The 12874-nt window shown below is 38.8% G+C and overlaps 1 protein-coding gene across 1 annotated transcript; it reads right to left on the reverse strand.

The window, feature by feature from the left end:
• Positions 1-5472: 5472 nt before the first annotated feature.
• On the reverse strand, positions 5473-7573 carry LOC143863344 (desmethyl-deoxy-podophyllotoxin synthase-like). The gene is made up of 2 exons (XM_077374029.1): positions 6653-7573; positions 5473-6106 (listed from the first exon to the last, which is right to left on the reverse strand). The coding sequence occupies exons 1-2, from the start codon at positions 7556-7558 to the stop codon at positions 5486-5488; spliced, it is 1527 nt and encodes a 508-aa protein (XP_077230144.1). The 5' UTR covers positions 7559-7573; the 3' UTR covers positions 5473-5485.
• Positions 7574-12874: the final 5301 nt, after the last annotated feature.

Consider the following 12874-nt stretch of genomic DNA (forward strand, 5'->3'; position numbering starts at 1 on the left):
CTCAAGAATTCAGATACAAGAAAACAGATTTGCGCAAGCTCGGTAAAATGAGCGTATCTCCCTCAATATAGATCGGAATGACTTGATTCCAAAGCCAAAATTTCAAGGACTCACAGATATACAACTGTGCTGAAAAACGTTTTCTCAGATTATCATTAGAAGGTGCTCGAAAAATTACTTGAAGTGGATAAATGTGAATGGACAGAATTCTGAAAATAGAGTGGGGCAAAATAGAGAAAGATAACTTCAATGGCTACTCTTCTAGGTTGCCAAGGAATATAGGTGACATCAACTCTTCTAGATTGATGGTTGCAAGTCTTCAAGGATGCAAACAATAAGGGAAAGCTCCTACTCTTCAAGGAAGGAGTGAAACTCTTCTAGGTTTCAATGATGAACTCTTCAAGGTTCAAGGGAAAATGCAATAAGCAAATTTTCATTCAATATTCACTAAAAACTCTATTACATATGTTTGATACTCTACAAATAGAGAAATACATGAGAAAATTAGTTCAAACTAGTCCACTAACTAGTTTAGGGACTCACATACATCATTAATAGCTTAGGAACTCTAAATACATCAACTAGTCAAAGCTAGCAAACACAATCTACCAAAATTGCCATAACTCTTCAACCGCCTGGCCAAATTAAGACCATGAATATCCGTTGGAAAGATAATTCAAAGACCTACAACTTCTTCGTTAAGCATTGTCTCTGATTCGTCCATATAGAGGTTCAAAAACGTGAATCAAAATTGATCAAGTTCATTATGACGAAAATGCAACTGGGTCAGGCCTAAATTGGCATGCCCATGATCTTGGGCTGGAGCTGGCCTTTATGCTTTGTGGATTCAAGTTGGGCTTGGGCCTTATGTTGTGCTCGAATGAGGGATGATCTTCTTAAAGCCGTTGGATGGTCTAGCTTGTCTCTCACATGAATCGGGGTCGCATCATCCCCCCCTTGTTTAAAAGAATTCGTCTCTGAATTCGAGTTTTCATCATTGGTTGAATTTCTCACATAAGGTGTTAAGTTATTGACCATCCACATGATCTTGAGGTTTTCCAAAATTTCCTTGTTCAAGAATACTCGTCCTCGAGTTTTGAAGTACCGAAGAATGTTAATCATCTTAAACTCTTGAGGATCAAATGTTATTGAATAATTCCAAAGAGAAAAATAGAATCCTTCTTCTTCTTGAATATGCTTGAATTTATGAATATATGCTATAGGCTTCAATGTCGGATCGAATAAAAATGGATCAGTGTAAATGGATGAAGAAATAGATGTAATATGTTTCCACCCACCTAACTCTTCAATCTCCATTAGTTCACCCGTTGGAGGAAGTTCACGACACGGTTTACCAACAACCGCCTTCGCCATGACCCGGCTGATGCTCTCTTGGCTCTCTGACAAGGAAGAAACGAAACCCCAAGGGATTTCATGCTTAGATTCAACGATGAACTGTCACAACTGGCCAACATTGATATCTAGATAGCAGTGGCAACCTTAAACCACCACCACAAATCAAAACCTTAAGGTACATCCCACTCTCAAACCACCACGGGACCTGCAAGAGCTAGAATCTGAAACCAACAAGCTCATTCGAGCGGAGGAAGCTTGTGGCCGGGAATGAAGCCAGACAGGTCCCGCGGAGAAGAAAAGGGAAGACTTAAGGGGGCCAGGAAATGTGCGAACTGATGAGAGACAGACGAACAGAAACCCAATTCCAATCTTCGAAAGCTTGGGAAACACTCCATTGAAGGTCCCTCTTTCCCACATCCTCTTCACCATTAGAGATCAGGGTCTCCTCACGCCCCCCCCCCAAGAAAATGAGCACAGACCCCAAGAAGCGTGTCACGTGTTGTCCAATACATTTTTTATGAGTTCTTCGTTCAATATTCCGTATGACATCTCAATCATTTCTTAAAGTGAATCGTTGATCTTTTCGCCACCATCAGAAGTCAATGACTCACCATTGGAAAATTTAGGAAAGATTAGATATCCATCTTCTGAATATTCATTATAGATTGGTGGAAATTTTCCAGCTTCTTGTTTTGGAGTAAGAAAAATTTTCCGCATCATAAGAAACTCACCGGTATCGGTATTAAGCGCTTGCTCATCAAATGAGTTACTTTCATCATACTTTGGGCCAATATCAGCATCTTCCTCATCCGGATCATCAGATTCATTTTTCACAAGTAATGCTTTACCTGCTTGTCGCTTCCAACAATTGGTAGCATGATGTCCTATCTCACCACATGAATAGCAACGTATACCTGTTGTAGGGCTTTGTCGATGCTAGTGGGGTGTGCACTTGTGTTCCCGGCTTTGGTGGTGCCAACCGAGCCTTGAACTGTTCGGTTTGTGAAAGATGTGGGCTGTTGCTTCCGAGAGCGCGAACGCTCCACCTTGAGAGCTCTTTGGTGTGCATCTCCCAAATCCCAGATGTCAAGAACATCAAGGGCTTCTTGGATAAGAAGTTGAAGGCCTCCCAAATACTTGTTCACGAGCACCTCCTCCGGGTCTTGAATATTGTTGAATTACCAACTCATTGAATTCATTGGTGTATTGGTCTACCGTTCGCGTTCCTTGCCTCAAATTTTGGTACCGTTGGTACAGATCTCTCTTATAACCTTTGGGAAGGAAGTACTTGCATATCTTATCCTCCATCTTCTCCATCGAATGATAGGATCTTTGCCGGCGGAGTGGCGGGTTTGCTTCTCACTTCTCCACCAAGCTATGGCCTTGCCTCGGAATCGCATGGCAATGATGCCAACACGACGCTCTTCCGGGACATTTCTATACTCAAAAACTTCATTCACAAGGGTTAACCAATCAATGATTTCATCAGGGGAATCAGTTCCTAGAAATTCTGGAATGTCTCTCTTGACTTCCTTTTCCCAATCCGGTTCTCGAACACCTTGTGTGTAGAGTTGGGGGCGCCTTCCTTGTCGCAAAGATTGAACACTTTCTGAAGAAGAAGAATCACCATTGGTTCTTCCAGATCTGGAATGGGGTGGAGGATTGTTTGCTTCAGCACGAAGACGTTCAACTTCTCGAGTCAAATCATTGATTTGTTATTGCATATGCTGCTGCAAATTTTCAGCAAGTGTGTGTACTTCATCCAAGGTGATTGTTCTACCACCTCATCGTCGGGCTTGTTTTGGAGGCATTGTCCTCTCCTCCAAAGCTCTGATACCAAAATGATGCAAGCCTCTCCTTGGCTTCTTGGACTAAGGATCGGGAGAGTGACAAACAAACACTCAATTGCTCAAGAATTCGGATACAAGAAAACACGCAAGCTCGGTAAAATGAGCATATCTCCCTCAATATAGGTCGGAATGACTTGATTCCAAAGCCAAAATTCAAGGACTCAATGATCTAGAACTTTGATGAAGAACGTTTTCTCAGAAAAATACTGTAAGGCACTCGAAAACAAGATGGAAGTCGGTGGTCCAGCAAAGACTAAAATCTGGGTAAATGTAGCAACTTCAATAGCTACTCTTCTAGGTTGCCAAGCAAGGTGGATAACATCAATTCTTCTAGATTGATGGTTTGAAACTCTTTAAGGATGTAAACAATAGAGGAAAGCCCCTACTCTTCAAGGAAGGAGTGAAACTCTTCTAGGTTTCAAGGATGAACTCTTCAAGGTTCAAGGGAAAATGCAATAAGCAAATTTTCATTCAATATTCACTAAAACTCTATTACATATGTTTGATACTCTTCAAATAGAGAAATACATGAGAAAATTCGTTCAAAATAGTCCACTAACTAGTTTAGGGACCCACATACATTATTAATAGCTTAGGAACTCTAAACACATTAACTAGTTAAAGCTAGCAAACACAGTCTACCAAAATAGCCATAACTCTTCCCCCACTTGGCCAAATTAAGACCATAAATATCCATTGGAAAGATAATTCAAAGACCTACAACTTCTTAGTTAAGAAGTTTCTCTGACTCGTCCATCTAGAGGTCCAAAATCGTGCATCAAAATTGACCAAGTTCATTATGACGAAAATGCAACTGGGTTAGGCCTGAATTAGCGTGCCCATGATATTGGGCTGGAGCTGGCCTTTATGCTTTGTGGATTCAAGTTGGGCTTGGGCCTTATGTTGTGCTCGAATGAGGGATGATCTTCTTAAAGCCGTTGGATGATCTAGCTTGTCTCTCACATGAATCGGAGCTGCATCACTGTTCCCTCTCTCTCTCTCTCTCTTCTCTTTCTATATTTGTAATAACACCCCCTCCCACTACTCTACAATTGGCAACCAAACACCAGTATCCTCCCTATTGACTCCTTATACCATTAGTCGACGAGGTAATTACCTGCAGCCAAACAGAGCCTAGGAATTTCCTTTTTCTTAGTTATCACTTCATTTGTTTCTTAATCTCTTATAAATATAAGGGATTTCCTAAGCAATTTTATAAAAAGTCATTTCGCGGCTCACTTTTTTGGGAGAGAACAGCCACCTAGCAGCAGATTTTGTCTTATCATTTAATTCATCTGAGAAGTGTCTGTTCTCTCCTGAAAAAGTGAGCCGCGAAATGATTTTTTGCGATATTGCCTAGCAAATCCCTAAATATTATATAAGAAGACCAGGGATCTCTATCGTTTCCTTTTGGACATTAATTAAATACACAGGCTTGACAAGAGTAGCGGCCCTATGATGCCCCTTGTGAGTTCTCTCCAACCATGGATACTTGGTTTTGAATCCTCTAAACACCCACAAATTATTTAGCTCAGACTTAAGTGAATCTTTTCATATCTTTTCATTGACTTTTGATCAAGTTCCTGCTTCACATTGCCCATTGTTAAAGTGTAAATGATTAAAAGGCACCAACTAACAGCTTAAGCGTTTGGAGTAATTGGTTGTTTCACGTGGTATTAGAGTATTTGGCTCACACCAGGTACTGGGTTCAAAACCCAACAACTCGATATTTGCCACATGTGCCACTGTACGGGAACCCAAAATAAGAGGGACGTCCTCATGTGAAGAGAGTGTTGAAGTGTAAATGATTAATTATAACAGCTTAAGCTTTTGGAGTAATTGTTCTTTTCACACCCACATATTGTATAGTTGATTTACCTGATCATTCCTCAAGCAATCATAAGATTTTGAACATGGAAGATGTAAATTGTCAAAATAAAATGTAATTTGCTGGTATTTTAGCTTCTTCAAATTGGAGTACAGTTTGCTTCTTCACATAAACACATGAATGTTTCCAGGATGTTAATGAACAAGACGTACTTCTATATATCGACTGTATCTTCCATTCTATCCAACATGTGTATGTGTGTATGTGTGTATGTGTGTGCTCAATATATAGAAGATAAACTTAAGAATCATTTTCATGTCCTTATCATGAATTTCAATTTTGTTACAATCATTCATTTTCATTGCATGCTTTCAATTCACATAAACTACTCATAAGTAAATGAGATTTACACACTAAACACCTTTATTCCTCCTTAATAAGCATGCTAAACTCAATGGACAATGGGGCAATGAGGTATTGCAACTAAGCTTAGGCTAGTTTTTCTTGCCAGAGTTAAGCTAAAGGCTTCCCTCATGTCCAAATTCTCTGCTTTCATTCCATGTGGGAGTTTCCAATCAAAAAAATAGAGTAGGTTGGCAAGGGCTAACTCAATGGTAGCGAGTCCAAACAACATACCAGGGCAACCCCTCCTTCCTGCCCCAAATGGGATAAATTCAAAGTCATGCCCCTTGAAATCGATAGAATTACGAGAAAACCTCTCCGGCTCAAACTCTTCAGGGTTCTCCCAATATCTTGGATCTCTTGATAGTGCCCATGAATTGACAAGAACCCTTGTCTTCTTGGGTATCTCATATCCATTGATCTCACACTTATCCATTGATTCTCTAGGAACTAGCAATGGAAGAGGAGGGCACAACCTCATAGTCTCCTTGATAACAAGTTTTAAGTAGCTTAATTCACCAATGTCACTCTCTAGTATCTTCTCCTTTCCTTTGAGAACCTTTCTCACCTCTTCTTGTGCTTTCTCCATTTTTCTTGGGTTTCTCACTAGCTGTGCCATAGCCCATACCATGACAGTTGATGAAGTCCCAGTCCCCGCCCCGAACATGTCCTGTAAAGGGAATAGATACACTTATTTCAAAGAACCGAATAAATATTTATAGAATGATTAAAACCATTATATACTGAACTTTTTTAGAGTGTGTTGACTTTAATCTTTGGGAAATACTATATTCACCACCTTGTGGTAAAAAAAGAGTAGTCGTAGTACACTAGAGGAAGGTGGCCCAGGGAAGAAAAGGGGGAGAATATATCACTTCCCTTTTTTTTTCTCTTTTCTTTTTTTTTCTTTTTTTTTTCAAATTTTTATTGGCTTCTCTAGTTTATTTTTTATCTCTACTTTTTCTTTTTATTTCTTATATTTTTGCATGCATCTTTGTCTCTTTAAATGTATTTTTGCAATTCATAGGTTTTTATGCCCTAAATGTATTTTTATATTTATTTTTAATTTCCATGTTTTCCTTTATTTACTATTTCCTCTAACATTTCAATATAAGAAGCAAAAGCAATAATACAAGACAACAATAACAACAAAAACTTCCAAGCTTCAATCATTTGAAACAACACATTGCCTAGTCAATTACAAAAAAATACATACCAGGATGACTGCTTTTATATTGTTGGTTGTGAGAGGAAATTCAAAGTCTCCATGCTCTTGAAGTCTTAGAAGAACATCAACCAAATCCTCCTCTTCATGTACCTCCTCATCACTCTTCATCAGCTTCTTCTCTCTGTGTTGTTTGATGATGTCCTCCAAGATCCCATCAAACTTCCGATAAATCCTCTGTAATCTAAACTTTGTTCCGCTAATCACACTTAAAAATTTTAGCGACGGAAACAAATCGGCAACATTGAATCCCACTGCGAATTCCAACACTTCCTTGACTGCGGATATGAATCTTTCTTGATCCCCACACTTGTAACTGCTAAAGGTGGCCCTTGATGTTATGTTGTTGGTTAATGACATAAGCATCTTGGTTAGGTTAATTGTCGGTTCATTTGCCGACATTATGGATCGGATGAGATTTGATACCTCTTCTTCCCTCGCTTTGTGATACGATTGAACCCGCTTGGAACTTAGTAGTTCCAAAATGCAAATCTTTCGGAGTTGTCTCCAGTAAGCGCCGTAGGGACAAAAGACTATGTCCTTACATCCGTACGATATGATCTGTGCGACGAGGAGATCAGGTCTTGTGGAGAAGTTGAGATCATGGGTCTTCATGATCTCTTTAGCAAGTTCGGGGGAGGAGATTACTACAGTGGAGATTTGACCAAATTTGAGGTGCATTAGGGGTCCATGTTTGTTGGCTAAGTCTCTAAGAGAGTGATGTGGTAGTGAGCCTAGCAAGTGGTGCAAACTACCTATGATGGGTAGGTTCCATGGCCCTGGAGGCAATTTTGGGGTTGGGTTTTGGGTCTTAAACTTTTTTCCAACCTTCATCACCATGAACAAGAAGAGAAGGAAAGTGAAGAGAAGAGGAAAGGAGGGAAAGTGGATTTCCATGGATTGGATGAGGGAAGGAGGTATGGGTGTGTTTTGATATATGATATTAGGCTTGAAATATGTAGTTGTACTCTAGAGGTGTGCCCTGCGTGCGGTGTAAAAAGAGATTAGATATTGTATTATATAACTCCTGCATCACCCCAACAAGAGCCCATATTTGAATAATGGATAATTGAAAGTCTCTCTCTCTCTCTCTCTCTCTCTCTCTCTCTCTCTCTCTCTCTCTCACGAATAAAACAATAGAGGACAGCTAGCATTTGTAGAAAAATGGATTCCTCAAAAATGGCACATGCACAAGAAAGCAAGGAAAATGGCCAAATCGTTGGGTCATTTTCACTCTCATCACCAGAGCCCGATTCCCCACCAAACACCAAAAGCACTATGAAAATGGCTAAATCTTAGGTCATTTCAATTTCTTCTTTATTCTCAGAATGAAAATCCATTTTAGAAGTGTTTTTCAAACAATATTTTAATCATCCATGATGAAATGTTGGATAATGTATTCCAGAAAAGTGAGTTTGGAATGAGAAACTCCAAAAATTTTAGGGCGTGTTCGGCGTAGCTTCTCAATCTCACTGTAAGGTTCGGGTAGAAACGGACTGATGAGAATCTGCAGAAGCTCAACTCTACTGGGCCGTACAGCCGGAACAAGATTTTCAGGATTTTCAGGATTTTCTCATTCATGCACCTACAAAATAGGTGGAAACCATTTTTATAATGGCTGCAGAACATGCCCCAATAGAAATCAAATAAATGAGAAGTCTTGGGTTGCTATGGGCATGGCCCCTAGGTATTTTAAACTATATAAATGTAAGAGGGCTTCTTAGCAAAACGGACATCAGTTTTGTAACAATAGACAAAACTTTATGTTAGGAGACATGCCTAAGAAGATAAAGAAGCAAGCTCAAATCCCCACAAAACGCCAAAAAAAAACACTGAAAATGTGATGCAGAACGCGTGGCATTGAACAAGACTTTTATTTTTATTTTTTATTTTCGTCATTTTATTTGTAGTATTTTTTTGGGCATCAATTCTTGTTCTTTTGGCCTGATTTTGGTGTTTTAAGAAAGGTTTTTCGATTACCTATTTAAAGAGCCCAAGATTACGCGATTTGGACGTGATTTGTCTATGGGCATTTTACGGATATGATATAGGTGTATTACGGGATTACTATTTTAGGAATATTTTAGTTATGTTTCTACTTTTTATTTATGTTGCTTTAGTTAGAAGATTGAGAATAATGGTTAGGCAAGCATTTAGGGTTGCTATTCTTAGGTTTTGGCTCTCTATATAATGTAACGGTATGAGGAAAGAAAGATATAGATTGAATAAAGTTTATTTTTGGGACATCACTTGTGAAAAGAGTATTGGCTCTTTTGTGTGGGTGAAGGAGATTGGCTCCTTTCACGTGTTATATTGGAGCTTTTCTCCAAACCGTGGCATAGATTGCAAACCCCCACGAGATTATTTTAGTTGCTGCTTGTGTTGATCTCTATCTTGGTGTTGTTGCTCCACACTCCCTGGATCAACATGACCAAATGGTTGGTCAATTTCATTTCACTTTCATCTTTATTTTTGAAACGAAATCGTATTTTGGAAGTGTCTTCCAAAATGTAAATCACTCTCTTTTAAGCTTCTATGCTATTTAAAATCTGTCTATAATATTAAGTAACTAGAAACCTGGTGTTGCTACACTAAGGGGCCGTTTGGATACGTGGATTTTAGAATCTTGGATTTCCTCAAAATCCTGGATGGGTGACAAGAGAAGAAGGAGACAGTCCATTTCGCTTTTCTTTAGAATATTGGATTTTAAGTGAGAAATCAGAAAACAACGGCTGGTTTCCTTCTTCTCTCGTCTCCCATCTACGATTTTGAGGAGATCCTAGATTCTAAAATCTGCGAATCCAAACGGCCCCTAAATGTGCTAAAAAAAGTGGGTTGTTTCCTCCTTCAAAAGTGAGTCGTGAAATGGAGTTGCCAGGATGAAAACCCAAGCTTTCCCTACTTTGATTCACTAGTTTTGTAGATTGTGGAGTTGCTCGTGGCAACCCCACTTTTTCTGGTTAACTCTAGTGGTGCATCCATGAATGAATAAATCTAGTTTCCACAAGAATCGGTATATGAAATTGGCCTGGCCCAAGGTTACTCACCCATCGAGGCTGACTCATGCCCATTGCAACTTTAGTCCATAGTGACTCATTCCCATGAGGATCAGTATCTAAATCCAGCCCATGAGTACTTTCCCATCGAGGAACACCTTTCCCATTAAGCGGTGTTCTATCATGATCTATTGGCTTTCGTTCCTCAATTCCATGGCTCATGTTCCAAGCGACAACTTCAACATCTTCAGTAACATGAATCAGTTATTATCCTCTGTGAACATCTATCACAAATTTTTGACAATACATATTAAACTGATAAATTCTAATTCATTTCTTATTGAGGAAATTTTATTGTAATCAAATTCATTATCAATTTTCATTCATGATTCTTCTCAAGATTCTTTTGCCTAGAGAGTCAGGTGAGGACAGTTTGAAGTTGTTATTTTGTAATTTAATGCATGAATGTGATGTACCAACAAATATGTGGTTCTTAATGGTAATTAAATAACAAAGTGACTTTGCTGCCTGCTGCCATCTTGTCTGCTTGCTCATTCGCTCAGACCTTTGTTGGAACTTTTAGGAGCAAATTTGGCACAAAAAGGTATTTGATTTCCATAATAATGCCAAGAGTTTTCATGGGCCACTTGCTTTACTTTAAGTAGGGCTGCACACGGTTCGGTTCGGTTCGGTTTAAGGGGATTTCTGGAACCGAACCGATGCCATCAGTTTGGAAGAATTCCAAACCGTAACCGAACCGTTTGGGGGGTAGAACCGAACCGAACCAAACCGGTTTTGACCGGATCGGTTCGGTTCGGTTCACGGTTTATCCGAATCCAAAACACAAGGCAAAAAGGGTTGCAAATGTGACCAATCCAAATCAAAATCTTCTTGGAAACAAACAATTTCTGAACGGTGTAAGTGTAAAGGGCTGCAATACATAGTTTTCAGCGTGAAATTCATGATATTTTATATTTTTCGCCCCTTTATTTAGTTGGGACACCCATTTGGTCCTCTTTCCAGTCAAAGATACACTAGATTTGGGTGTGCCAAGTAAAGAAAAGGGGCTGATATATGTGTATTTTTCGCCCCTTTACTTACTTGGACACCCATTTGGTCCTCTTTCCAGTCATAGATATTAGATATACTAGATTTGGGTGTGCCAAGTAAAGAAAAGGGGCTGATATATATGATTAAATAAATAAAACAAAAATGGCAAAAATGCCATCGGTTCGGTTCGGTTTTTCCGGTTCAAAAATTTTCTAAACCGTGACCAAACCGATCCAATCGGTTTATGAATAACGGAAACCGTGACCGAACCAATGGCACTAAAAACCGAACCGAACCGAACCGAAATGCCCGGTTCGGTTCGGTTTATCGGTTTAGACGGTTAAATGTGCAGCCCTAACTTTAAGCCCAAGCGATGATGTATGAATGCTTAGTGGGCCTTACCAATGCTTCGTAAAACAAAAAATGGCTCTAGCTTCGGCCTCTAATGGTAATCTTTTTCATAAACCCTATGAAAGATTTTGAAACAAACATCCTGACTTTTATGGCCATCTTTATGTGGAAGCCCCCCAAAGTATTCTTTGAGGCTATGTTCTTTCAATATAAAATGGGCGCAAAACAAATTTGAGGCTCATCTTTTTCTTTCTTTTTTTCATATACAGATGGGTGTAAATTTTGAATGGCTTTCTTGCCAAAAAAGAAACACTCTTAGACTCCAATATAAAAAAATCTCAAAGTCCGGAAGCACAAGTTATCCTCAAGATTTTTCTTCTAAAAAAATTCGAATGGTTACTTAATTTTCAATATATTGAATCCTTTGGAATATGTAGTATGAGAAAGATGAAATTGTCTACAATTTTCAATGAATTTGAACTAAGTTTCACAAATCACTTGACAAACCCAAAGATCATCCAAGTAAATTGGAAACCTCTTCCTCGCAATTGGCTAATAATCAACACTAATGGATCCATTAAAAAAATCAACACTGGTGGAGCCTCAAGGTCTTCTTTGAATTCATAAGAAAATCCGCCCACTCATCGCTGAAGATATAAACAAAGTGCCTAAATATCATTTTTTTTATGATCTCTCTCCTTGGTCATTTCTCCTTCCCCATTGCCTCTTCTTTAATCGTGTTGTTTCTCTGTTTTTTGGCTCTTCTACATTGATCCCTTTTTTTTGTATTCTAGCTTTTCTCTTTAATAGATTCCTTGCTAATCTGGGCAAGAAAAAAAAATGATGTCCAACCATGAATGAATGTTTGTATCATATGGGAATACTACTGAATTTTTTTATACTATCATAAACACAACATAGAACAGTCTAATATTTTGAATATCAATGTGTTATATTAAAACCAATGTTTAAAAACTCCCCACGTAATTCATCAACTTGTCCGAGTCGACTCCCTCTTATCTTGGCCGAGTTCGCCCGAGTTTTGAGTTTTTTTTCCTACCAATTCAATCATAACTCCTCACCCAAGTTAATAAAAATTGACTGGGTCAATCAAAGACTTGCCAAAGTTGGCTCCCTTCGATTAGTTCCGAGTTCTCATCCAGAATCTGAGTTCTAAAACGCTAATTAAAACTACCTTTAATAAAGGGAAATCATACCAGCACAACCATGTTTTGATATTTTCACTTACGCATCTTATCTTCTAGTATTTAAAGAGTAGGCAAAAGGTTAATACAGTTCCAGAAAACCTCTCAGAAGACAATTAAAACAGAAAAAGACAAGCTGGGTCTGTTCAATTATTAAAACATGGTTGTGCTGATATCACTTCCCTTAATAAAATATACTAAGAATGTATATTTGTAGTAAAGTACTAGCAGGATGCAGCAGTGGGGATGGGGATATGCTCTTTGAACCCCAACATCTATCAGTAAACATAAAAAGATAAACTCTTGGCATCAAAATAACTACGAGTCCAATAACAAAGACATCAAAATGCACTGCAACTTCTCTCCTCTCACCCATGGAAGTCCACTTACCATCCTTTTCTCTGCTCCTCACATTTCTTCTCTTAATGTTCATGTTGATAAAAGTGAGAAAGAGATTCAAAACTAAAAACCCAATTCCAAAATTGCCTCCAGGGCCATCGAAGCTACCCATCATAGGTAGCATGCACTACTTGCTAGGCTCACAACCACATCATGCCCTTAGGGACTTAGCCAAGAATCATGGACCTCTTTTGCACCTTAAGCTTAGCCAG

The sequence above is a fragment of the Tasmannia lanceolata genome, unplaced genomic scaffold (genome assembly GCF_043159265.1).
Source record: "Tasmannia lanceolata isolate RefF3 unplaced genomic scaffold, GAP_Taslan_0.1 ptg000003l, whole genome shotgun sequence".
NCBI lineage: Eukaryota > Viridiplantae > Streptophyta > Magnoliopsida > Canellales > Winteraceae > Tasmannia > Tasmannia lanceolata.